We start from the raw sequence: 26,548 nt of genomic DNA, 5'->3' as shown, positions 1-26,548 counted from the left end.
TTTCATAAATCAGTTTTCCACCTACTCCTCTTCCTCACTTTCTCCCTTTTTCTCTATTTCCTCCCCTCAGACCTCGTTGGTTCATCTGCTGAAGACGGTGCGCTTGCTGCGACTCCTTCGTCTGCTTCAGAAGCTGGACCGCTACTCCCAGTACAGCGCCATGGTGCTGACCTTACTGATGTCCGTGTTTGCGCTGCTGGCCCACTGGATGGCCTGCATCTGGTACATGATCGGACGCAGGGAGATAGAGACCAGTGAGAGCTGGGACATTGGTGAGTCGAGCAAGTGCAAGCTGAGGGGGAAAGGTCAGGTTTGGTGTTTCGTGCTGGTGGAAGTATGTGGTATGGGTCAGGGAAGAAATGTTGGTAGCAATCCAAACCAGGGGGCGGATCCACTCACTATATTCTAACAATACTAATCAGCTGATATAGTAAAGCTTTGATATTGATTCTATACAAGCAAAGATAGGCTCTTCATACATTGCATTATACAGGAAAAATGAATGGATCTCAATGAAAAAATCATTCAGGCAACTGATATCTATGAAAGTGTGAAATTTGGTGCAGCTTGATCTAATTTAAGTGGATTGTTGGGCCTTGGTGGAGGTATTCACTCTACTGATTGTTATTCTGTCCATCTATCTTCTATCTATTGTTTTTATTGTGACCTTTGGCTGGAAATCAAATCTAATATGTGATTCAACCAACTTGGAGGCAGTCAATTCTCTAATCTAATACAAATCCTTTGTAATAGTCTAGACTTTTCCCAACTAGACATTTGTTTTGTCCCCACTCAGCTATAAATAGTCATGTCACACGTATTGGGATTAGTAACTGTGCTCAGTGGTGAGATGGTGGCGAACACCAAACTGTGGCGCTCTAATGAGGACTGTGTGAAACCAGATCAAAAGCTTTCATACTGGTTGCAGGCAGCGTTCCAATGTCTGAGTCACTGTTGGAAAATGGTTCCACACGGAGACCAATAGTAAAAAAGTGACAAGCTTTTTATTTCCCAAAATTAATTGAGCAATTTCTTGTTTGATTATCAGATCAAAGACGTAGTTTTTGATGCAAAATTTCGCTGTGCAATGACATTAAAAACATTCTATTCTTTTTTATTTATTACTATTTAAATGACTGCTAGTTTATCTAGATTATTACTTCAGCTTCACAGCCACATATGACTTTAAAACCACCATACTGTGATATTGCATGTACAGCAAAATTAAGCATCTGTTCCAATCTCCCGTGCAACTTGTGTGTGTGTGTGTGTGTGTGTGTGTGTGTGTGTGTGTGTGTGTGTGTTTGTGTGTGTCTCCATTTGGTTGTGCATACATTTGTGTCAGAATCTGCCCTCGTATCTGTCTGTCTTTAGAGAGGTTGGGTCACAGCTGCTAATTAACACTCAGCCTTACTTATCCCTGGAGGATTCAATCTATTCGGCCTTGTCCCGCACCGACATGCCAGCCTGCTGACACTGCTGCGCTCTCTTTCTGTCACACAACCACAAACACACACACACACACAGTCCCACACATGCACTTTTGTCTCCTAGAGCAGGTATTGTTGTACCGTCCTACCACCTCCAACAGAAGACACTCACACATCATTAACTACACCCCGTGGACATTATCCTTCTGTCTCCCTCCTCGAGCAGGGTGGCTCCACGAGCTGGGCAAACGTCTGGAGACGCCCTATGTCAACAGCACGGTTGGGGGCCCGACGGTTCGCAGCTCCTACATAGCTGCCCTCTACTTCACCCTCAGCAGCCTGACCAGTGTGGGCTTTGGCAATGTGTGCGCCAACACCGACGCTGAGAAGATCTTCTCCATCTGCACCATGCTCATCGGCGGTACGTCTGACAAAAGGGTGCATTCTCCCTCTGGCGTCCTGGCAGAGGCGCGGCGCCATTTGCTGGGAGTACAGCAGGAAGTGGGCTGGACAGTTTGGCTGGTTATTATGAAGCAGCTTGTCGCCATCTTTATATACCAACAACCAGATTATGTTTGCTCAGGTGGCAAGAATTGGCCCAACAACCCAGAAGATAATTGTGTGTTTATTTTGTCAGGACAGTGAGATAAATGAAGCGGTAAATTACTGTGTGGATCAATAAGCACAGAAATGAATGGTATGCATTTTAAAGCCGGAATTTTTTTTTATAGGAAGTAAAAATGTAATATATAGGAAAACGTTTTCATAACTTTCTAAATATTTAATTGTTTTGTTTTAATATACTCATCCTTTATACATCCATCTATTTCCTGCCGTGACATTTCTTTCCATCTCTCACACAGCGCTCATGCACGCCCTGGTCTTTGGTAACGTGACGGCCATCATCCAGCGCATGTACTCACGCCGCTCTCTCTACCACACGCGTATGAAGGACCTGAAGGACTTCATCCGTGTCCACCGCCTGCCCCAGCAGATCAAGCAGCGCATGCTGGAGTACTTCCAGACCACATGGTCTGTCAACAACGGTATCGATGCCAACGAGGTAGGAGTCCCTTCATTGTTGTTGTCATGTAATACCTGTGTACACACTGCTGCCAGTCTTGATGGCATTTGAGCAGTGAAACCATTAACAGCTGTAAGTGTTTAAGATCGTGCACTACACCCTGCCTCCTGTAAACCCTCGACTGACAGCCCATTGAAATTCAAAAAGGGGGGGAAACCAGTGGCACAACAATCCATTCCCTAATTACCAATCAGTGTCGCATCTCATTACGTCTGTCACCCGTCCCCAGCTCCTGCACGACTTCCCTGACGAGCTGCGGGCTGACATCGCCATGCATCTGAATAAGGACATCCTCCAGCTGCCGGTCTTTAAGGGGGCCAGTCGTGGCTGCCTGCGCTCGCTCTCCCTTCACATAAAAACCTGCTTCTGCGTCCCGGGGGAGTATCTGATCCGTCAGGGTGATGCGCTACATGCCAGCTACTTTGTCTGCTCGGGGTCCCTGGAGGTGCTGAAAGACTGCATGGTGCTCGCCATATTAGGTCTGTATTGTCGCCCAGGGACTTTTTTTGTAGCATAATGTTTACAGTGTGTGTACACAGCATAAAGTAGATTAATAAACGTGATTATAATTGTTGTTTATTTATTTTAGGAAAGGGCGACCTGATTGGCTCGGACCTGCCTGGAGCGGAGCAGGTGATCAAGACCAATGCTGATGTGAAGGCGTTGACCTACTGTGACCTGCAGTACATCAGTGTGCGAGGCCTGAAAGAGGTTCTGGAGCTGTACCCGGAGTACGCCAGCGTGTTCGCCTCCGACATCCACAACAACCTCACGTACAACCTGCGTGAGGGCAGCCAGGACGAGGTGCTAAACACACACAACACACACACAAACACACAAAACTGGTGTTGATTGTCATATGGGTCTCATTCGTCAAAACAAACAATGAATGATTAATGATGTGTTCATTATATTGTACATTAGTCCATATTCATAGGAGAGCATTGGCGTTGAGTGAGTGAGAGGCGTATCGCTTCCCCGTTGCCGCCCTGACACAAAGCACAGGATGACATTACACGCGCGGCGCTGACCTCCCCTCGGCGCAGCCTGGTGCCACTCACAGTTATTCACGACAACATTACATAAGGCAGGATAATCCTCCATCTGTGGACAGGATGCACGTGCGGATGTTGATGTTTCCAGGCGCAGTTTTTCTTCTTCTTTCAACCTGCTGAAATTCCCCGGTTGTCTCCCTTCGTTGAACCGTATGTTCAAAACAAATAAACGCCACGGTGTCAATGAAGTGTGACTGACAAAACCTGACGAATCTCCCCCTGGACCCCCCCCCCCCCCGTCTCGTACTCAATGTCAATCTCAAACATTTGTATTGTACTTCCATTGAGCATTTGCCTAAGTTCCCAAAGGCCATTGACGGACAGGACATCTGTGCCGGCCACATTAATTACCGCAGGGAAAACAGCTTCAACTGAATTAACGAGGGCCTCGAAACCAGAATGATTATACCCGAGTTTCCACCCATTAAGATTCATCACACATTCAAATTTGTCACATTTCAGAAACCAAGCATTTGATACATAAGCAAATTATTGTAGAAAAGTTTACATTCCTCACACTTACTGTATGGATACATTTCCTAAAATTATTAGAATTATTACAACATTTAATTCAGACCAGCTCTCAAACTCGATCAAACCATCTGCTCAGGGTTTAAACATGACACCTCCCGCTTGACAGGATGAAGGAGTTCGCCGCTACCTGGCCGAGCTCCCACGGACTCCTGACAGACACACACACACACACAAAATCACACACACACACACACACACACACACACACATGCAGACGTCCTCATCTCATGCGCATCGTCATGGTGGGTGCTTCTAGGCAGGAGTTGTTGTAGGATGGGAGTTCCTTTTACTCTTACGCGATAATTGAGAAATGAATTTACAGTATTCAGCCAACTGTAGAGAGACGCTGCCAAAGTAAACAGATTGTAGGAAAGCCCATTACACTGTAAGGTGTCCAAAAGGGATTTCTTTATCTTTTCTAAAAGGGAAAAACCCTGAGTGCCAGATGGTAAATTAGGTATATATATTTTTTTGCCAGCTCTGTAAATTTATTTCAACTTTTATTGCAGGGAAGTCGATTAAATTCTTTTCAATAGGTTTGGATAGAGAACATAAAAGTTTACACCTTTTGTAAAACCCTGACTCTTCAAAGTTCTGGTTTTCTTTGACACCGTAGTATTTGTATATACTACTTTTATAAATGTAGCATATTAAAGATGAAATGAATTGGTTAATTGGTTTTTAGTTTCTTAAAAGCAACTCTAATCAATTTCATTTCATTTTATAATAAGTATGTACCAAACGTCAACCACTTTGCTGTTTCTGTTGACTCGGCTTTCACGACATGAAGAGAAACACAACTCTGAATGAATAATAATGTGTTTGAAGAAGTTTCTCATATCAGATGAAAGGACAATAGTGTGTTCGAGTCATGTTTGCCACCAAGCAGCCCAATAAATGTGTTATTGTCGGTTAAAGGTCAGCTTGATTGAATTTGGTCCCTGGAGCTCGGCTTATTTCTTAGGGGAGGTGAGCGTTAGAGATGTGTAGTGATTGTTCTGTCCTGGGCAGAGTGGGAAGGTCACTCCTCCACTCGGGAGCCAGCGCTGAATCAAAATTTGTTGGACTGTAATGACCATGTTGCCACGGGGAGAGTTAAGTAGTCGGTGGTCACGGGCTGTGAAGAACGAGCTGACCCTTCATGTGTTGGAAAACAACAACAGTTTAACTGAGGTGATGAAGGCAGCCGCTGGAAGCAGCACGAAAGCACAGGGAGTTCATTTGAGCGACGCTATGAGGTCAATGACGCAGTCGAACGTCTCAGATGATCATAGGTTCAAACAGCAACTGTGTAATTTAATCTGCACTCTTAACGATGAATTCACAATAAGTGAAGCCAAACATTTGTTTAAATTGTGCTTCACGTTCTACTTATAGCCCCTCGTTTCTGAGCCTCCAAGCCTTGAAGAGGCCTAGTTGGATTCTCCGAGCCCAAATCTTCCCCCAGAGCCCTGAGACTCGAACCCAAAGCCTGGACGTGCCCCGAGCTCTCACCTTGAACCAGGGCGCCCAGCCTCATCCACCTAAGCCTGGAGAAGCCCCTGTTGGCTCCCCAAGCCCTGGGCTTAACCAATAAACCCATAGGCCATGCAAGGCTAACACCAAGCTCTAACCCTAACCCAGAACCCTGAGACTTTTTCAATGGTTGGTCACATCTTGTACACATTCCCCTATCGTTGGCCATTTCACCCTATTTTAGTCTTTGGCTACTCTCATGAAGCAAAAAAATCTAATCCTACAAAATGCCTTCTGGATTTGAAAAATAAGTGTCTCAATACACTCTGGTCTCGTGTGCACAAATTAACGTGCATGTGCAAACACAAGATAGCACACTTGTGAGTGACAGGATTCCTCATTTAAGTTCCTCCAAACCCACTTTCCTATGTGGGACACTTTGGCATCAATGGCCCATTATTTGATATTGATGTTCAATTAACGTCACTTGGCACTAATATAGCCGGCTGGTTAATCATCCCACGTTGCTCCAGGGTTAATTGTGCTTATGAGGAGAATTTGTCTGTGCCCTGAATAGACTCCCTGATCTCTCCCCCTCTGCCTCTCACGTCGCCACCACCCTCTGAAGAGATGTAGAGATTCACAGCGACACTTTCATTTGCCCCTTTAATTCTCCTTTCAGCGGCGGTGATATTTAAACTCAATATTGTGCTTCAGCGAAGGATTAAATTCAATGTGTGTCCTCAGTGAATTGGCTTCCCCGCATCAAAGAGCGTCACTGGCACTCGACTGGTGACAGACTGTGGCTCGTGTTGTCACATTAAGCCGTGTTGTCAGCGGCACATTCTTCACACACGAGGGGAGGCTTCGCACTCCACCACAGTTTCATTCGCCGTTCAGCCGGTGATTACGCTCGCGGTTTCTCCACACGCCAGCAGAGAGGCAAACTTCAGCTGGAAGCCCTCTGTGATGGGAGTGTTGGGAATGGGATCATGTGGTTTCGGCTTGTGTGGCAAAGCGGACAAGGACGTTTAAGCGATGGCTAAAGGGAAAACTGTTCCAGTGGAAAGAATATGAATGAGTCACGTATTTGTAAATTCATATATAACCGAAATTCATTTCAATTGTAGTTGCAATTTCTCGTTTCAATTTTTTAAAAAGTTTTCATAGATTGGAAATAAAGTGAATAAGTACATCATGCCTGTAGCTATGTCTTTTTGTAATTCCCTTTGCTCTCTTTTGGTCTCTGCAGGGTATCAACAGGTTTTCGAGGTCACCCAGGCTGTCCCATGTGAGTTCAATGCAAATTCAGCTTCTTCTCTCTGAGGGGTCTTTATTTTCCTTTGCCCGCAAGACATGGTTTCCTTAAGACATGATAAATTCCCAAAGCTTGATTGCTATTAAATATTAAGTGACCAAGACCACGGCACAACTGTGGTGAGAGATGTAGTTCTATTGTGCTTATGTATATTCCGGCAAAATGAGCCAAACAATACAAACCTTCACTCCACAAATAAATCTGTATATTACACTATAACTTTAGACTACTTGGTAAACTTACAAACACAATAGCAGAGGCTAACGTAAAGAAATTTGTAGGACCAAAATGTTGCGTACCTCTCCCACGGAGGTCAACAATAGAAAGGGGGAGTAGGCAGACAGTGGAGTAACAACTATTTACACAGATTTTGTGTAATTATATATCACAAATGCATATTGGACTCTTTTACACATCACTGCTGTGTAATACGCACTTTTAAGTTCAAGGTAAAATCCCCAGTGTTTGTGGGACATGCTGCACCACTGTGTGAAGGTTTTGTGCAGGACTTCCCCTTCAGGTTAAAACTCATGTGGAACAGAGAGGGTAGTTCAGTCCCTGGAGTTCACTCCCTAACTGGGTCAATAGCTCTCCTGCTGTAGAACCGTATGAGCTACTTTTCTCACTTTGTTCTGTATGCACCTCCCTGTATCTCCCCACCTTATATTTATACTATTAGACTACTGTTTACAGTGCTATCATTCTTATTTTAAGTTGTTTCTAATATAAAAACCAACATAGGTGTAGGCAGCCATGTTTAGAGCATAAAAGGAGTAAATGAATGTCACTGAATATCAACTGTAACACATTATTTGCCATTCATTATATTGATTAAGTTGCTAATCTGCTTACATATCTTCGGTTTCTCACAAATACAGACAAGGCAGTTTAGGATTTTTAAGTTAAAACTAAAATTTAGAAACTGTATAATTTAAGCTATTTCCCACTTTGCAGGACTCCAGGCTGCCCTCCATCGTGGAAACTAAGGGGGACGACCAAGACGACGCCTTCCACCTCTCTCCTGCCACCCGTTCCCGTCGCAACCTCCTGCTGCCCAGCTTCAGCAGCCCCGTGCGCCGCACATCCCTGGGGAACCTCCTGGGGGACGAGCTGCGGCAGTTCAATGCCCTGCGCCGCTGCCGCTCCCCCAATCTCAGCCGTGGCTTCCTCAGCCAGAGCTCGTCCCCTGTGCCGCCGACCAAACAAGAGCACGGCCCCCCGGCCTCGACCTCAGCCCAGGCCGAGTCAGGAGCTGGGCAGAGGCCTGCGAAGCTGCTCATCCCCACCGTCACCTGCTATGCTCCCCCAGACCTTAGTCCCAGGTATGGAAAATTAAAGTAACTTCAGGTTCCTAACAACAGCAAAAAACAAAAGGAAACTCTTAACAGTTAAAATCTAGTAGCAAATCATCTGACCTGAGCTTTTATGATCATCACTATTGTATATGTAAAATACCAGGTTCCGTTCAGTCATTTGGGATAATGAGTGCTTTGGCTGCAGATGCTCAATGGTTCAACTTTCAAAAGATCTGTTCAAATACTGATTTCTTTTCATTTCTGTGGCCAGTCCACAGCACCTCCATTCAACCATATATTTTGTATCTATTGTTTTCAGCAGCAGAAGTTGTCATCATATCAAATCTATGACTTCCTGTACTTCTATTTCATTTCATGGACTTCCAATGCACAGTTGGATCATCAAAACGCAGAAAGTTCTTCTTCTTTTAAGAGTGATTACTTTGAATGAACTCCCTCTGCTGCCACAGTATGTCGACTGAACTCTGCAGAGCACGTTATTCATATGACCCGAATATAAGGTGTTGCAGTAATGGACACCTAAAGTCATGCTTGAGAAACCTGCATCATCTACTTAATGTAAATCCTGTGTATTTGCATTGCAAATTTGATCAGATGTCAGTGCATTCCATCGCCAGAGCACCTTATCCCCCTGCCCCAACCATCTGTATTCATAATGTATCCCTCAGTCATCCAGTAAGTCCTAGATATGGGTAAGCGCTGGTTCAGAGAGCTCGGGTGTTCGAGCCCACGTGGGCCTCTGCCAGCAGCGAGCTCTCGTGGCGCATACCTGGGTCGTCTGCCGGCTCCGGTGATAATTGAAAAAGCTCTACTGTTACACTAACGCAAGCCTCTCTCCCCTTTCACCCCCTCCCACCAGGGTTGTAGACGGCATCGAAGACAATGGGCACACGTTCCATTTTAACGTGGAGCACAGCGGGCCGAGAGCCAGCAGAGGGGGCAGCGTCCGAGGTAAGTCAAGCCGCCTCCAGCTGCGAGGGTCAGCCAGGTGCCAGATGGCTGGAGGTAAACTCCGGAGTTCAAACTGTGGACGCTGCACGGCGCCTCTCTGGGGAAACGTGAGAGTGCAGAGGAGTGAAATGACAGCCCGGTGTCCAGAGAGTCAGAGAACATGTTAAAGGACAACTGAGGTCAAAGCCGGGTGCTGATCCTCTGACCTGCGCTTTCACTGATCATCCACTCTCCACTATCTAATGAGAAGATCAGGTTCTACTCACTCGGAGTCATTCACCTCAATGTAATAAAGTGCCTTGGCAGCAGATGCAAACCAGTGCAACTATATACCAAAGAAAGTGTAGTGTAGGATGCACCTCCTGCATTTTTAACTCCATGACGTGGCTCTACAGCGCCTCCCGGAGGATTGCCCGCTTTTTGTTTCTAATAGGAGTCTCAGTGAGTCCAAATACTTTGCGCTGTGGTCTGTGATGTGTCGTCAGTCGTGTTTAAAGTCTTCACAAGCTTCATTCTTGTGGATCCTTCGCAAAGTCAAGGGCACCTGGAAGGTTCAGAGCTGCACCAACAATCCTCTTATAGAACCACATTTTAATCCACTAGACCTAGATTTTTATTTGGCATCAATATCAATAATCTGAACATGAACTAATCTCAGAAAAATCAACAAAATGTTGTAACGTTTTTTATTTATGAATACACATTACACCTCGATGGAAGTTGGCTTCTTCTGGATTTCAGCTGCTTTTCTTTTTTTAACAGACTCCACGCAGGCGAACTCCACCTTGTTGCTGGAGACCGAGGAGGTCAGGCAGAGTATCAGTCAACTCAACCAGAAGGTAGTGTGCAGCCTCTTCAATGAATTCAAAAATGTTCAAACCAAAGATTTGATTTAAAACCGCCTCTGTATAAACTCTGTGTCCAGCTCTGCATCGATCTCTTCTGCCTTCTCTCTTGCAATGACACATATGAAGCACGAAGCATCAATGAATTTTGTAATGTGAGAGTAAAACCTGTGTGCTAATTCTATTTAATACAATATTGAGAAAAGGATTCACTGACGGATGAAAGTTCGTTGTTGCACTGTTCTGTCTCTTGATGTAATATGTTTTACTTGCAATGCGCTATTTCCTTTTTATGCACCGCCATAAAAAATGGTTATGGAGATTGAAAGAATCTGAATCTGAATCACAGTGAGATCAAGCTCCTGCCTTGTGTCTCAATCTGACCCTGCACTTTTAATCTGAACATAAATAGAGCCGAAGCAGGTGGAAGTAGAGCATCCAGATGGGCCCAGGTAGGTGCTGCTCTGAAGTTCATATTAATTAATCAGTGGGGCACTTCTGCAGTGCAGGGGCTTGCCAGGAGTGCTGACTCCACAGACTGGAGAAAAGAAATTCTGATGATGACAACCCAGCTTCTCTCAGGCCCCTTTTCCCTCTAGGGTTCACCGACTTGTTCCAGGTTTTCTTTTCTCCTTTCTTCCATATTTGCGTCAGTGACCTGCAGTCGGCGTCCCTCTGGATTTCACTATTGAGTGGAGTATGTCGTAGAGGGGACGATAAATTATTTGGTTCTCTTTTTGAAGTTCGCTGGAAAATTATATCTGGACATAAGGCTGAGTAATTGGGTCGAATTGTTCTATTTTGAAGCTGTTTTTGCAAACTTGACCGTGTTCTCTCTGTGTGATGGTAAAATAAAGAAAGGCCTGCACGACTAAACCTTGTGTTCTCTCTGCACAGATGGGCACCTTAAACCAGGAAGTATCTGAGCTCACCAAGGGCCTCCACCACATGATGCACCTCCTCCAGACTTACATCTCCGTGCATCACTACAAAGCCACATACCCGTACAGTGTCCAGATGGTGCCCGTCCCCCAAACAGACCCCAGCACTGGCATCTCGTTCAACCTACCATCGGCCTGCCACGTCCACAACGACCCTGGGAGTTACGAAGTCCACAGCCACCAAGGTGTCCCCCCCGCTGGCCACTGGAGCTACAGTGGAGCTGCGGAAACCCAGACAGAGATCCACCATCGACCTCAATCGCCCAGTCCAGCTGTTCACTCCCCTCCGCCCCTCTCTCTGAACTCTGCGCCCAACTTGGGCTTGTGTCGCGGCTCTGAGAGCACGATCACACCTGTGTGGACCAGCCCGTCTCTTGTCAGTGTCAGCCCGGGCTTCCGGGGTGGAGGTCAGGGCCTTGGTGGGGGGGACGCCTCTTCCAACAGACCTCTCAGTGCTCACCCAGCGATTATCAGCCAGTCCCAGCCCACTTTGTGCCTGCAGCCTCCCAGTGATGGTGATGAACACTTGTATAATCTGTCCAGAGCCCCCACAGGTACGTCTACACACAGCCTGCTGGACTCGTCACCGGGCTCCTACCCCCACCTCTGCCTGCACTCAGAGTCCCATCTCAGTTTACCCAAAACCTCACGTGAGGATATATGTGCTCTGATGTCCTCCCCAACATCTCAAAATCTGATCCAGGACACCTCCATCTTCCAAATCAAGGACTCTTACCCCTCCGTCCACCCTGTCTCTTTCTCTCTGCCCACATTGCCCAGCCACCCTCCCAGATCCTCCCTGGATTCAGGGTCGCCCCAATCAGACGCTCTTGAGCCCCATCTACCACTGCGCGACCCAACCGCCACAGAACATAACAGTCTGGAGTGCCTACTGGGGAACGGGGGCTCTATGGAGAGCAGGGACAGTGAAAGTGTGTCATCACGAAGATCCAGCATCGGCGTGCACACCCAGAGCTCAGAACAGTCGTGGTGTCTGGACCTCACAGATTAGACTGTTTCAGAGGCAGACTCACTGATCTTACTGCAGCTGGGAAGAAAAGCAAGAGTAACTGAAATGCAAATTCTACAGTGTTTAAAGAGACTCTGCTGGAGGTTGTCAATGTGTGCTGTATTTACCCCTTTTATTCCTGGGCTCTCGTATTTGTCAAACTCCACGCAATTTACACCATTTCTATGCAAAAGCATGTCATTTGTGCATTATCTTGGCTTTACTAAAGTGTGTCTTTAAAGAAAAGTTCCACAGTAGTGGTTCTGGTATATATCTCTTTGTTATTTCCGACATCCTTGGTGCAATTTTCAGTTGATAAAACCTGTTACCTCCTTGCATGGTAAAGTTGTTTATTCTTTTTCCTAAGGAAAAGGTTCCCAAATCAGTGGGCAAGCATTTCACATGAGAACCTGTCGCTTGTGCACACAGAGACTGTGTTTAAAGACAGGTCAGAGCAGGGGGATGTTTTCATGTCAAACCCTTCACCTTGCATACAGGGAATTCAGTTTGTGCATCACACTGCAGAGATTGTTTCTCCTTCTGGTTGAATTGAATGTTTTTCTGAGTTTAGCATTTTTTATTTGCAGATTGTTACTTTGACTAAGAATATACAAACTCCACAAAGCAGTTCACGATACAAAGTGTTTGATTTCTATCCGAGTTTCATGGAACATCTCTTTTTTTTAATTCTGTCCTTCAGGAGATAATATTCGTTCTTGTTCCTCCAGGTTTAATGGACTTTCACAAAAAAGAAAGGTGGAAAAGGTTCTATGATTCAGTAAATATAGCTGCTGATAAATGTAAACTTAAATAAATACAAACATTAAGCTGAAAAGTGGGTCCCATTAAATATTGAATACTTATTAATTGACCAAATATTAATTTGCCTCTCGGATAAAAACCTTTACGATACTCATATAGTATTTAGAATATTCAAGAATACTATTCTGATTGATTGATTGATTCTGATATTCTGAATGATTCCTCCCTGGCTGACGAAATAAAGTGTGCAGACAATATCTGACTCTGTTCTTTACTGTAGTGGCACAATTGATGCATTTCATTCTAAAAAGCTGTTTGTTGTATGGGTCCTGCGGAGATTCAACTTTAAAAAGAACATCAGGTTGAAACCTTAAGACAATAAAGCATTCTTTAGGGCTCGAGCACTGACAGGCACTGACAGACAGTGAGGCCCTATTGAAATTGTAAGGATTATTATTATTCTTTTTCAGGCAAAGGTGTATCATGACCAGACAAACAAAAAAGTCTGGGAATTAAGCAGCAAAGATCCAGGAATTTGTTGTTGTTGTAGATTCGTGCAGTAGTGAGGCCTCACCTGGTCTGTGCATGAAGTGGAGGTCAACCTGAGAAGCTAAACTTGAACGAGGACATCCAGAGGGGGACAGAGAGACAGCTCACCTTCAAAGTAAAAGTTCATGAGGCCGGAGGTTTGATGAATGAGTAATGAGTGACCCTTACTCCTTGTGCTTGTTGATGGGAACAATATGTCATTTATTTGATCACCGAATATAAACTAGAAGGTTTTGCATGAATTTTCAGAATTATATTAAATTAAATGTAAGGCATCAGAAGCAAAGCTTAGAAAGTACTGGGTTATTCTCCAACAATAGTATTTTAAAGCATGTTAAATCATCCAGTTTCTAAAATCCAAAAATATAAAAGTAACTTTTAAGTAAGGCTGTCAAATATATGTAGTATCATTATTTATCATATCTATTTATTGGTTCATTTCATGCCCACTGACTCAGTTTAAACACGATCTGTTTGTCTTCATCCTCTGTTTGTCCAGCCAGTTGTATTGATTTTGTGAAATAAGAGAAACTGTCATGCTTTGACCTTAAAATGGAGTTTGGTCAGAGAAGTGATGTTATTTGTTAAACCTGCACGTTCCTGGAAAAGTCAAAGTAAATATAAATATTTGTTGTCTTTGTTGTGATTGTGTCAGTATCTATTAGTTTAATGATCAATCGTACTGTTCAGTTCCTTTCCTGGATATCAGCAGTGTACGTGCGTGTTTCCCTGCCGTACGTCACCCAGTGAGGAAAAGCCCTGATGACCTTCTTGCTCGTTTGTTTGTATTAGTTGTCAGCCAGAGTGAGTTCAACTGTGAAATTTTGTTTTACTCTTATTTACTGTTTGTGTCATAGTTAACTTTTTTCAAGCTGGTAAACATGATATTTTTCTTGATGCAGGTGAAGCCTTGAGATGTAACTGTGGAGGCCTTTAGAAGCTGTTCCAGCCCCGTGGAAACCTGCCAAACAGTGTCTGCACTGGAGCCAGCGAGTGCATGAGCTGTTTAGAGACATGAACTCCTATGACTCCGGATCTGCGATTGGTACAAGGTACAATTAAAAGCAGCAGAGTTGGCAAGCAGCTGTCTTTTTATATTTCGATTTTTCTACTGCTCTGTTCTATTTTCTGGACTCTGGAAATCTTCCAAGATCAACAATGAAACTTTACAGATTGTTACTTGTTGTTGATAAAAATGAGGTCATATGAAAAAAAACAACTTTGGTTTCATCCCAGAACTATGTCCCTCAAAATGGTAGGGTTGCAAATGTCCCTGGCTTGAAGTTTTAAACCGAGCTGAGGACACAGTGCTCCATCTCAAACTGTCCCCTGGGAATCACCAGCAGGGCTCCATCTGCTTTTATTTTTGATCATTATTGAGACTTAAAGTACTTTGTTGTTATCACATGTCAGCCAGTTGTGTAATGCTGGGCTTTCCAGAGTGGGATAATATTGGATCTACATGAATTGTGCAAAAAAACCAGACAATAAAAAGGGATCACACATCTGAGGACTCTATACTCAGGAGACAATTCACCAGGTAGGACATGTTTCCATTTATGAATATGTGGGTTATGAGAGAACTTGATGAGTTTGAGGCTCTAACACTTTCTTAATACATAGTGAAAACATGAAGTCTGTGATCCTCGCTCTTTTGGTGGTGTTGTTGGTCGGCCACAGTGAGTAAACTCTTAAATATCTTATCTTATCTTATCTTACCTTAGCTTGTTTTTGTTCTGAGAATTTAAAAGCAATGAAAATGCTGTGTCCATCTGCAAACATTTGTTTTTTCCTTTTTCAGGTGAAGCCTTGAGGTGTAACTGTGGAGGAAAGACTCATTGTCGAGACAGAATTCAGACCTGCTATGGTTCAGACCAAGTCTGTATCAGCTTCAGGTTTAACCCCCCTGGTAAGTATGAGCCTTTCCATCAGTATTGCAATAATACTACTATAAAGAAAGGAAGATGTCTGGTGATCCATTCTGATTTTTTCCGTGTTGTCACAGTTACCGGATACTTCCAGAGTTGCTATCGAGCAACTGATTGTCAAATGTTGACTAATTCAGGGACAGGAACCGGGCGCTGCTGCAACTATGATCAGTGCAACTAAACAATGAACATTGTGCAACACATCTTCCAGTGAATGAACAATCCACTGTAATGCAATGTTTGCTGCATTGTCCTAATAAAGATCATTCAGTTTCTGCTTTTGTCTTTTTTCACTTTTCCTTTTTCCCTTGTGTTTATTATGGGTTTGGTGTTTGTTGCCTGCATTGTGTTCTTGTGACAAAGAAGTAATGCAACATAGTTTTTTTGAGGAAATATTTAAGGGCTTCTATTACAGTGATTGGGATATTTTAAGAGATGAAACTTTTATTTCGAAAAAAGCAAAGCAATGAAATGTGAATGCTAAAAATTCAAGTTTTTGCAGAAGACATGGGCACAGTTCAAATCCACACCAAAGTCCCATCAGCACATAACAGTTATATTATAGCGCCATTTTGTGTCAGATTTTTTTTCATCAAGCAACATTAATTATTCTATGAGATATCAAGGAAAATGTTGAAATTTGCTTGCAATTTTAAAGTAAGTGAAAACATTTCCAGGATCCTCCCCCTGATACAGATCCACACCGGAATGTAACTGGACCTACCTTGTGTCCTGCTCATGCCCCACCCCTTCACAAAATGTCATGGAAACTAGTTTAGTGGGTGTTGTGTAATCCTGTAAACAATCAGACTAGCAAACACGGACAACAACATATTTGCAGAGATGAAAATCTCTGAGTATTTGTCTACTGGTATTCAGGGAAAGTAATTACAAAATAAAAGAGGAAATAACTAAAAAAAGGTGTCGCACAGAGGTGTAGTTGGTGAAAATACACAGATCTGCTCAGGTTGTTCTGAATGAGGATTTTATTTAGGATCCTTCTGGGGTCCACGCACATTCATCCCAACCTGAATGGCCCATTAGTGTGAGCGTTTCTGAACTCAAAGTGAAATATGGATAAGATGTAGTGAGTCACATAAAGTAACATATGATTAAGTATGAATCCAGTGGTATGGCATTGCTTCAGGTCCCGTTACCACACCGGGAAGGAAAGAGGAATTTGGGTTTGGTTACATTGGAATAAATAAAAATAGACTGGGTAGAAGATTTCGAGTATTACTTGCATCATGAAATAGCTTTAATTGGTTTTAGACAATAACTTGAAAACACATCTAAATTCAGACTTTTTATTAGTTAGGGTCCAAACAATGTTTTTGCTTCAAACAGTGACTGTAAGTTTACTTGGGTTAAAATTCCCAAATTCCTGTTTTTAAGTATCTCAAGCTGACGATGATCGACATTCCTCTCTATATGAAGACTTGGAGGTTTTTGAAGTTCATCTTTTCATATTTCAATTTTCTATTGCTCTGTTAAATTTTCTAGACTCTGGAAATCTTCAAACCTCAACAATGAAACGTTTGTGATGTTTGAAGGTGAATTTATTTTCGATATGTTGTTGATAAAAATGAGGTCATATGAAATAAACCACAGCCCTTTGGTTTCATCCCTGAACGATGTCCCTCAAAAAGATAGTGTTGCAAATTTCCTTGGTTGGAAGTGTTAAAGTGAAGCTGAGGACACGGTGCTTCGTCTCAAACTGTCCCCTGGGAATCACCAGCAGGGCTCCATCTGTTTTTATTTTTGATCATCATGGAATTGAAAAGTATTTAGTTGTTATCACATATCAGCCAGTTGTGTAAATACTTGGCTTTCCAGAGTCGTACAAAATATGCGATTTTTCCCATGAATTGTGCAGCAAAACCAGACAACAAAAAGGGATCCTGCAAACAGAGAGCACACATCTGAGGAATCTATACTCAGGAGACAATTCACCAGGTAGGACTTGTTTCCATTTATGAATATGTGGGTTATGAGAGAACTTGATGAGTTTTAGGCTCTAACACTTTCTTAATACATAGTGAAAACATGAAGTCTGTGATCCTCGCTCTTTTGGTGGTGTTGGTGGTCGGCCACAGTGAGTAAGCTCTTAAAATCATTAAAACGTACAATATTAATTTCTGCCTTCGAAATTCAAAGGCTTATTTGCAATCAATTTAATTTTGACACTGTAATTTTGACACTGTAAATTTTCTTATCTCATTTTATCTTGTATCATCTCATTCTACCTTATCTTATCTTATCTTAGCTTGTTTTTGTTCTGAGAATTGACAGGCAATGAAAATGCTGTGTCCATCTGCACACATCTGTTTTTTTCCTTTTGCAGGTGAAGCCTTGAAGTGTAACTGTAGCGTGAGTAGTCTGTGTTCAGGCAGAATTCAGACCTGCTCTGGTTCAGACCAAGTCTGTATATACTTCAGGTTCAACCCCCCTAGTAAGTATGAGCCTTCCCATCAGTACTGCAATAATACAACTTTAAAGAAAGGAAGATGTCTGGTGATGCATTCTGTTTTTTCCCACGTTGTCACAGCTGCCAAATACTTCCAGAGATGCAGTGGAGCAGCTGATTGTCAATTGTTGATTAGTTCAGGGATAGGAACCGGGCGCTGCTGCAGCTCTGATCTGTGCAACTAAACAATAAACATTGTGCAACACATCTTCAAGTGAATGAACAATCCACTGTAATGTAGTGTTTGCTGATTGTCCTAATAAAGATCATTCAGTTGCTACTTTTGTCTGTTTTCCCTTTAAATTGGTCATATTTTCCTTCTGTTTATTATGGGTTTGGTGTTTGTTGCCTGCATTGGGCTCTTGTGACAAAGAAGAAATGCGACATAGTTTTTTAGGAAAAATATAAAGGGGCCTATATTACAGTGATTGGTATATTTTAAGAGATGAAACTTTTATTTCGAAAAAAACAAAAAGCAAAGCAATGAAATATAAATACTAAAATTCAAGTTTTTGCAGAAGACATGGGCACAGTTGTTTTTTTTCACAGAGAGCCATTAATTATTCTGTGAAATATCAGCAAAACTTTTTGAAATTTGCTCGCAATTTGAAAGTAGGTGAAAACATTTTCCAGGATCCTCCCCCTGATACAGATCCAAACCAGAACGTAACTGGTTCTTCCTTGTGTCATGGTCATGCCCCACCCCTTCACAAAATGTCTTGGAAACTAGTTTAGTAGGTCTTGCGTAATCCTGAAAACAATCAAACAAGGAAACATGGACAACAACAAGTCTTTGTCTACTTGTATTTAGGGAAAGTTATTACAAAATAAAAGAGGAAATAACTAAAAAGGTGTTGCACAGAGTTGCAGATGGTGACAATACACTGATCTACTCAGGTCGTTCTGAATGAGGATTTTATTTAGGATCCTCTTGGGGTCAACGCACATTCATCACAACCTAAATGGTCCATTAGTGTCAGTGTTTCTGAACTCAAAGTGAAATATTGATAAGATGTAGTGAGTCACATAAAGTAACATATGATTAAGTATGATTCCAGTGTATGGCATTGCTTCAGGTCCCGCTCCCACACCGGGAAGGAAGGAGGAATTTTGATTTTGCCCTAAAAACAACATATTTCATATTGTATATTTCCTCTGACTGTTAAATTGCCAACATCAGCTGAGTTATTCTTACTTTGTTGTCTGTAAACATGGAACAAGTCCACGTTATGCTTGGAAAATTAACATCATGAGCTATTTATGATACATATATCTGCCAGATTGCAAAGTTTGATAAAAATAGACTGGGTTGAAGATTTTGAGTTTAACCTGCATAATAAATTGCTTTAATTTATTCTAGACAATAAAGTGAAAACACATCTAAATTCAGACTTTTTATTGGTTGGGGTCCAAACAATGTTTTTGCTTCAAACAGTGACTGTAAGTTTACTTGGGTTAAAATTCCCAAATTCCTGTTTTTAAGTATCTCAGGCTGACGATGATCGACATTCCTCTCTATATGAAGACTTGGAGGTTTTTGAAGTTCATCTTTTCATATTTCAATTTTCTATTGCTCTGTTAAATTTTCTAGACTCTTGAAATCTTCAAACCTCAACAATGAAACTTTTGTGATGTTTGAAGGCGAATTTGTTTCGATATGTTGTTGATAAAAATGAGGTCATATGAAATAAACCACAGCCCTTTGGTTTCATCCCTGAACGTTGTCCCTCAAAAAGATAGTGTTGCAAATTTCCTTGGTTGGAAGTGTTAAAGTGAAGCTGAGGACACGGTGCTTCGTCTCAAACTGTCCCCTGGGAATCACCAGCAGGGCTTCAATTGTTTTTATTTTTGATCATCATGGAATTGAAAAGTATTTAGTTGTTATCACATATCAGCCAGTTGTGTAAATACTTGGCTTTCCAGAGTCGTACAAAATATGCGATTTTTCCCATGAATTGTGCAACGAAACCAGACAATAAAAAGGGATCCTGCAAACAGAAAGCACACATCTGAGGAATCTATACTCAGGAGACAATTCACCAGGTAGGACTTGTTTCCATTTATGAATATGTGGGTTATGAGAGAACTTGATGAGTTTGAGGCTCTAACACTTATCTTACCTTAGCTTGTTTTTGTTCTGAGAATTTAAAAGCAATGAAAATGCTGTGTCCATCTGCAAACATTTGTTTTTTCCTTTTTCAGGTGAAGCCTTGAGGTGTAACTGTGGAGGAAAGACTCATTGTTCAGACAGAATTCAGACCTGCTATGGTTCAGACCAAGTCTGTATCAGATTCGGGTTTAAGCCCCCTGGTGAGTATGAGCCTTTCTATCAGTACTGCAATAATACTACTATAAAGAAAGGAAGATGTCTGGTGATCCATTCTGATTTTTTCCGTGTTGTCACAGTCACCGGATTCTTCCAGAGTTGCTATCGAGCAACTGATTGTCTAAGGTTGATTAGTTCAGGGGTAGGAACCGGGCGCTGCTGCAGCTCTGATCAGTGCAACTAAACAATGAACATTGTGCAACACATCTTCCAGTGAATGAACAATCCACTGTAATGCAATGTTTGCTGCATTGTCCTAATAAAGATCATTCAGTTTCTGCTTTTGTCTTTTTTCACTTTTCCTTTTTCCCTTGTGTTTATTATGGGTTTGGTGTTTGTTGCCTGCATTGTGTTCTTGTGACAAAGAAGTAATGCAACATAGTTTTTTTGAGGAAATATTTAAGGGCTTCTATTACAGTGATTGGGATATTTTAAGAGATGAAACTTTTATTTCGAAAAAAGCAAAGCAATGAAATGTGAATGCTAAAATTTAAGTTTTTGCAGAAGACATGGGCACAGTTCAAATCCACACCAAAGTCCCATCAGCACATAACAGTTATATTATAGCGCCATTTTGTGTCTGATTTTTTTTCATCAAGCAACATTAATTATTCTATGAGATATCAAGGAAAATGTTGAAATTTGCTTGCAATTTTAAAGTAAGTGAAAACATTTCCAGGATCCTCCCCCTGATACAGATCCACACCGGAATGTAACTGGATCTACCTTGTGTCCTGCTCATGCCCCACCCCTTCACAAAATGTCATGGAATCTAGTTTAGTGGGTGTTGTGTAATCCTGTAAACAATCAGACTAGCAAACACGGACAACAACATATTTGCAGAGGTGAAAATCTCTGAGTATTTGTCTACTGGTATTCAGGGAAAGTAATTACAAAATAAAAGAGGAAATAACTAAAAAAAGGTGTCTCACAGAGGTGTAGTTGGTGAAAATACACAGATCTGCTCAGGTTGTTCTGCATGAGGATTTTATTTAGGATCCTTCTGGTGTCCACACACATTCATCCCAACCTGAATGGCCCATTAGTGTGAGCGTTTCTGAACTCAAAGTGAAATATGGATAAGATGTAGTGAGTCACATAAAGTAACATATGATTAAGTATGAATCCAGTGGTATGGCATTGCTTCAGGTCCCGTTACCACACCGGGAAGGAAAGAGGAATTTGGGTTTGTTTACATTGGAATAAATAAAAATAGACTGGGTAGAAGATTTCGAGTATTACTTGCATCATGAAATAGCTTTAATTGATTTTAGACAATAACTTGAAAACACATCTAAATTCAGACTTTTTATTAGTTAGGGTCAGAACAATGTTTTTGCTTCAAACAGTGAGTGTAAGTTTACTTGGGTTAAAATTCCCAAATTCCTGTTTTTAAGTATCTCAAGCTGACGATGATCGACATTCCTCTCTATATGAAGACTTGGAGGTTTTTGAAGTTCATCTTTTCATATTTCAATTTTCTATTGCTTTGTTAAATTTTCTAGACTCTGGAAATCTTCAAACCTCAACAATGAAACTTTTGTGATTTTTGAAGGTGAATTTATTTTCGATATGTTGTTGATAAAAATGAGGTCATATGAAATAAACCACAGCCCTTTGGTTTCATCCCTGAACGATGTCCCTCAAAAAGATAGTGTTGCAAATTTCCTTGGTTGGAAGTGTTAAAGTGAAGCTGAGGACACGGTGCTTCATCTCAAACTGTCCCCTGGGAATCACCAGCAGGGCTCCATCTGTTTTTATTTTTGATCATCATGGAATTGAAAAGTATTTAGTTGTTATCACATATCAGCCAGTTGTGTAAATACATGGCTTTCCAGAGTCGTACAAAATATACGATTTTTCCCATGAATTGTGCAGCAAAACCAGACAACAAAAAGGGATCCTGCAAACAGAGAGCACACATCTGAGGAATCTATACTCAGGAGACAATTCACCAGGTAGGACTTGTTTCCATTTATGAATATGTGGGTTATGAGAGAACTTGATGAGTTTTAGGCTCTAACACTTTCTTAATACATAGTGAAAACATGAAGTCTGTGATCCTCGCTCTTTTGGTGGTGTTGGTGGTCGGCCACAGTGAGTAAGCTCTTAAAATCATTAAAACGTACAATATTAATTTCTGCCTTCGAAATTCAAAGGCTTATTTGCAATCAATTTAATTTTGACACTGTAATTTTGACACTGTAAATTTTCTTATCTCATTTTATCTTGTATCATCTCATTCTACCTTATCTTATCTTATCTTAGCTTGTTTTTGTTCTGAGAATTGACAGGCAATGAAAATGCTGTGTCCATCTGCACACATCTGTTTTTTTCCTTTTGCAGGTGAAGCCTTGAAGTGTAACTGTAGCGTGAGTAGTCTGTGTTCAGGCAGCATTCAGACCTGCTCTGGTTCAGACCAAGTCTGTATATACTTCAGGTTCAACCCCCCTAGTAAGTATGAGCCTTCCCATCAGTACTGCAATAATACAACTTTAAAGAAAGGAAGATGTCTGGTGATGCATTCTGTTTTTTCCCACGTTGTCACAGCTGCCAAATACTTCCAGAGATGCAGTGGAGCAGCTGATTGTCAATTGTTGATTAGTGCAGGGATAGGAACCGGGCGCTGCTGCAGCTCTGATCTGTGCAACTAAACAATGAACATTGTGCAACACATCTTCAAGTGAATGAACAATCCACTGTAATGTAGTGTTTGCTGATTGTCCTAATAAAGATCATTCAGTTGCTACTTTTGTCTGTTTTCCCTTTAAATTGGTCATATTTTCCTTGTGTTTATTATGGGTTTGGTGTTTGTTGCCTGCATTGGGCTCTTGTGACAAAGAAGTAATGCGACATAGTTTTTTAGGAAAAATATAAAGGGGCCTATATTACAGTGATTGGTATATTTTAAGAGATGAAACTTTTATTTCGAAAAAACAAAAAGCAAAGCAATGAAATATGAATACTAAAATTCAAGTTTTTGCAGAAGACATGGGCACAGTTGTTTTTTTTCACAGAGAGACATTAATTATTCTGTGAGATATCAGCAAAACTTTTTGAAATTTGCTCGCAATTTGAAAGTAGGTGAAAACATTTTCCAGGATCCTCCCCCTGATACAGATCCAAACCAGAACGTAACTGGTTCTTCCTTGTGTCATGGTCATGCCCCACCCCTTCACAAAATGTCTTGGAAACTAGTTTAGTAGGTTTTGCGTAATCCTGAAAACAATCAAACAAGGAAACATGGACAACAAGTCTTTGTCTACTTGTATTTAGGGAAAGTTATTACAAAATAAAAGAGGAAATAACTAAAAAGGTGTTGCACAGAGTTGCAGATGGTGTTACACTGATCTACTCAGGTCGTTCTGAATGAGGATTTTATTTAGGATCCTCTTGGGGTCAACGCACATTCATCACAAACTAAATGGTCCATTAGTGTCAGTGTTTCTGAACTCAAAGTGAAATATGGATTAGATGTAATGAGTCATATTAAGTAGCATATGATTAAGTATGATTCCAGTGCATGACATTGCTTCAGGTCCCGCTCCCACACTCGGAAGGAAGGAGGAATTTGTGTTTGTTTACATGGAAAACATCTGAGTTCATGCTTGGCAAAATTACGTCATGAGCTATTTATGATACGTATATCTGCCAGATTGCAAAGTCGGATAAAAAAAGACTGGGTAGAAGATTTTGAGTTTTACTTGCATGATGAAATAGCTTTAATTTATTTTAGACAATAACATGAAAACAAATCTAAATACAGACTTTTTATTAGTTAGGGTCAAAACAATGTTTCTGCTTCAAACAGCGACCGAAGTTTCCTTTGGTTATAATTCCCAAATTCCTGTTTTTAAGTATCTCAGGCTAAACATGTTAAAATTCCTCTCTACATGAAGACTTGTAGGTTTTTGATATTAGTCTTTTCATGTTTGAAGGTGTTTTTGTTTGATATGTTGTTGATAACAATGAGGTCATATGAAATAAACCACAGCCCGTTGGTTTCATCCCAGAACGCTGTCCCCCAAAATGATAGTGTTGCAAATTTCCTTGGTTGGAAGTGTTAAAGTGATATTTTTGATCCTCATAGAATTTAAAAGTATTTTGTTGTTATCACATGTTATCCAGTTGTGTAATACTTGGCTTTCCAGAGTAGTACAAAATATGGGATGTCCATGAATTGTGCAGCAAAACCAGACAATAAAAAGGGATCCTGCAAACAGAGAGCACACATCTGAGGAATCTAAACTAAGGAGACAACTCACCAGGTAGGACATGTTTCTATTTATGAATATGTGGGTTATGAGAGAACTTGATGAGTTTGAGGCTCTAACACTTTCTTAATACATAGTGAAAACATGAAGTCTGTGATCCTCGCTCTTTTGGTGGTGTTGGTGGTCGGCCACAGTGAGTAAACTCTTAAAATCCTTAAAACGTACAATATTAATTTCTGCCTTTGAAATTAAATGGCTAATATGCAATCAATTTAACTTTGACACTGTATATTTTCTGTTTACACTTTACACTTCACTCTAATCTCATCTCATTTTATCATATCTCATCTCATTCTATCTTATCTTATCTTATCTTGTCTTATCTAAGCTTGTTTTTGTTCTGAGAATTGACAGGCAATGAAAATGCTGTGTCCATCTGCACACATCTGTTTTTTCCTTTTGCAGGTGAAGCCTTGAAGTGTTTCTGTTCAGGTGATACACCGTGTTCAGGCAGCATTAAGACCTGCTATGGTTCAGACCAAGTCTGTTTATTCTACAGGTATAAGCCCCCTTGTAAGTATGAGCCTTTCCATCAGCACTGCAATAATACTACTATCGAAAAAGGAAGATATCTGGTGATCCATTCTGATTTTTTTTGTGTTTTCACAGCCAACCAAGAGATTAAGACTTGCTTTGGGACACCAGCTTGTGAAATGTTGACGAATTCACAATTAGGAACTGGGTTCTGCTGCAGCTCTGATCTGTGCAACTAAACAATGAACATGTGCAACACATCCACTGTAATGTAGTGTTTTCTGCATTGTCCTAATAAAGATCATTCCGTTGCTACTTTTGTCTTTTTTCACTTTTTATATTTCCCTTGTGTTTATTACAGGTTTGGTGTTTGTTGCCTGCATTGTGTTCTTGTGACAAAGAAGTAATGCAACATAGCTTTTTTGAGGAGAAAAAATAAATGGCTTATGTTACAGTTATTGGGATATTTTAAGAGATGAAACTTTTATTTTGAAAAGAATAATAATCACAGCAGACTGGTCACAGTTCCAATTCACACCCAAAGTCCCATCAGCACGTCACGGTTATATTATACCGCCATCGTGTGGTTGAACAGAAGAACTATCTCCCTCTCTCATTTGTTTTGACTGGACCCAGACTTGGACATTTTATTCAGAGGATCAATGTCAGATAAAGTGTAAATAAAAAGATTAGATCTCTCTCTCTCCCTCCCTCTCTCTGTCTTTCTGTCTGTCTGTCTGTCTATCTATCTGCCCCCGCCCCCGCCCCCGCCCCCTCCCTCTCTCTCTCTCTCTCTCTCTCTCTCTCTCTCTCTCTCTCTCTCTCTCTCTTTACCGCCCTCCCTCTACCTCCCTCTGTCTATCTGCCTCTCTCTCTCTCTCTCTCTCTCTTTCCCTCCCTCCCTCCCTCTATCTCCCTCTGTCTAACTGCCTCTCTCTCTACCTCTCTCTCTCGCGTCTTGCTCCTGGCTCACTTGATTGGCTGTTACCCCGCGTCACATGACAGCCCAATAGCGTTTAGGCAGAAAAAGGATAAAATACAGTGAAAGAGGAACAACACTGACACCAGTCCGGGAGTGGAGGTTGTTTTTCGTTGCTGGTGAGAACGCGAAATCTTAATTTGACTAATGTTTCACGGGTTTCTCTTGTAATCCGACGTTAGCATGACTGTTAGCTTTAGCCTCGGAGCTAACTTCAGGGTTTGTTTTGGTTTTTCGTCTGGTTCCACGGTCAAAGCCGCGGGTTCACACGGGTTTCAATCACTGTTTGGATCCAGTTGTTTGTATTTCAAGGCAACATTTCAAATAATCTATAGTTTGTGTTAAAAACTTGTAAACATCCTGATCCCTCACAAACACATGTGTCAAGTTCGTGTGGTTCATGTAGAGTCTGAATAAATGCTGCTACATGTCACATTTGCGCTCTAGAGATACAATTTATAAAGTGATTTTAAAGTAATCCTGATTTTAAAGTAACAGAAGGTGAATCACCTTCTGTTTTGATAATCAATGGATCCATTCAGACGCTTCAGATTGCTTTTGTCAGAGGAGAGAAACATTGAACTCTGCAAAATGTTAAATATTTGTCACTATTTTAAAACCATTCACCTGCTCAATGATTCACTTATTCAACCAATAAATACCATGTTACTGTAACCTGTTGGAAAAAGAAACCCAACTGTTACTAAATATGTTGGAAGAAAGTGTTACAAATATGAGAAATATGTTAGAAATATGTTCTTTCATTGAGAATTATTTTTATTTAATTTATACATTTATTATTTAATTCATAACTACATTCTTTATTTTATTCTTCATTTCATTGATCATTT

General features: G+C 41.3%; 1 protein-coding gene and 1 long non-coding RNA gene across 5 annotated transcripts in view; both read left to right on the top strand.

Annotated features, from left to right (window-relative positions):
* Positions 1-12,788, top strand: part of kcnh4b (potassium voltage-gated channel, subfamily H (eag-related), member 4b) — a 32,400-nt gene extending 19,612 nt beyond the window's left edge. Inside the window, exons 7-16 of the mRNA XM_053413784.1 lie at positions 71-272; positions 1,657-1,851; positions 2,294-2,493; positions 2,744-2,993; positions 3,104-3,318; positions 6,811-6,849; positions 7,831-8,198; positions 9,052-9,143; positions 9,906-9,982; positions 10,886-12,788. Coding sequence (XP_053269759.1) covers positions 71-272; positions 1,657-1,851; positions 2,294-2,493; positions 2,744-2,993; positions 3,104-3,318; positions 6,811-6,849; positions 7,831-8,198; positions 9,052-9,143; positions 9,906-9,982; positions 10,886-11,941 — 2,694 coding nt within the window. The 3' untranslated portion in view covers positions 11,942-12,788. The remainder of the gene's footprint in view (positions 1-70; positions 273-1,656; positions 1,852-2,293; positions 2,494-2,743; positions 2,994-3,103; positions 3,319-6,810; positions 6,850-7,830; positions 8,199-9,051; positions 9,144-9,905; positions 9,983-10,885) is intronic.
* A 2,994-nt stretch (positions 12,789-15,782) lies between these two features.
* Positions 15,783-25,033, top strand: LOC128426651 (uncharacterized). Of its 4 annotated transcripts, none has more exons than XR_008333281.1 (10): positions 15,783-17,133; positions 17,217-17,272; positions 19,847-19,954; positions 20,051-21,928; positions 22,012-22,067; positions 22,317-22,424; positions 22,521-24,238; positions 24,322-24,377; positions 24,650-24,743; positions 24,854-25,033. It is a non-coding gene; the product is annotated as an uncharacterized LOC128426651 (long non-coding RNA). The 4 variants fall into 4 exon arrangements; XR_008333278.1 differs by having other exon boundaries at positions 15,789-17,133; positions 24,650-24,757; XR_008333282.1 differs by lacking the exon at positions 24,322-24,377 and having other exon boundaries at positions 15,784-17,133.
* Positions 25,034-26,548: the final 1,515 nt, after the last annotated feature.

The sequence above is a fragment of the Pleuronectes platessa genome, chromosome 21, assembly GCF_947347685.1.
Source record: "Pleuronectes platessa chromosome 21, fPlePla1.1, whole genome shotgun sequence".
NCBI classification, from domain to species: domain Eukaryota; kingdom Metazoa; phylum Chordata; class Actinopteri; order Pleuronectiformes; family Pleuronectidae; genus Pleuronectes; species Pleuronectes platessa.
This window is presented reverse-complemented; position numbering and strand designations above follow the sequence as displayed.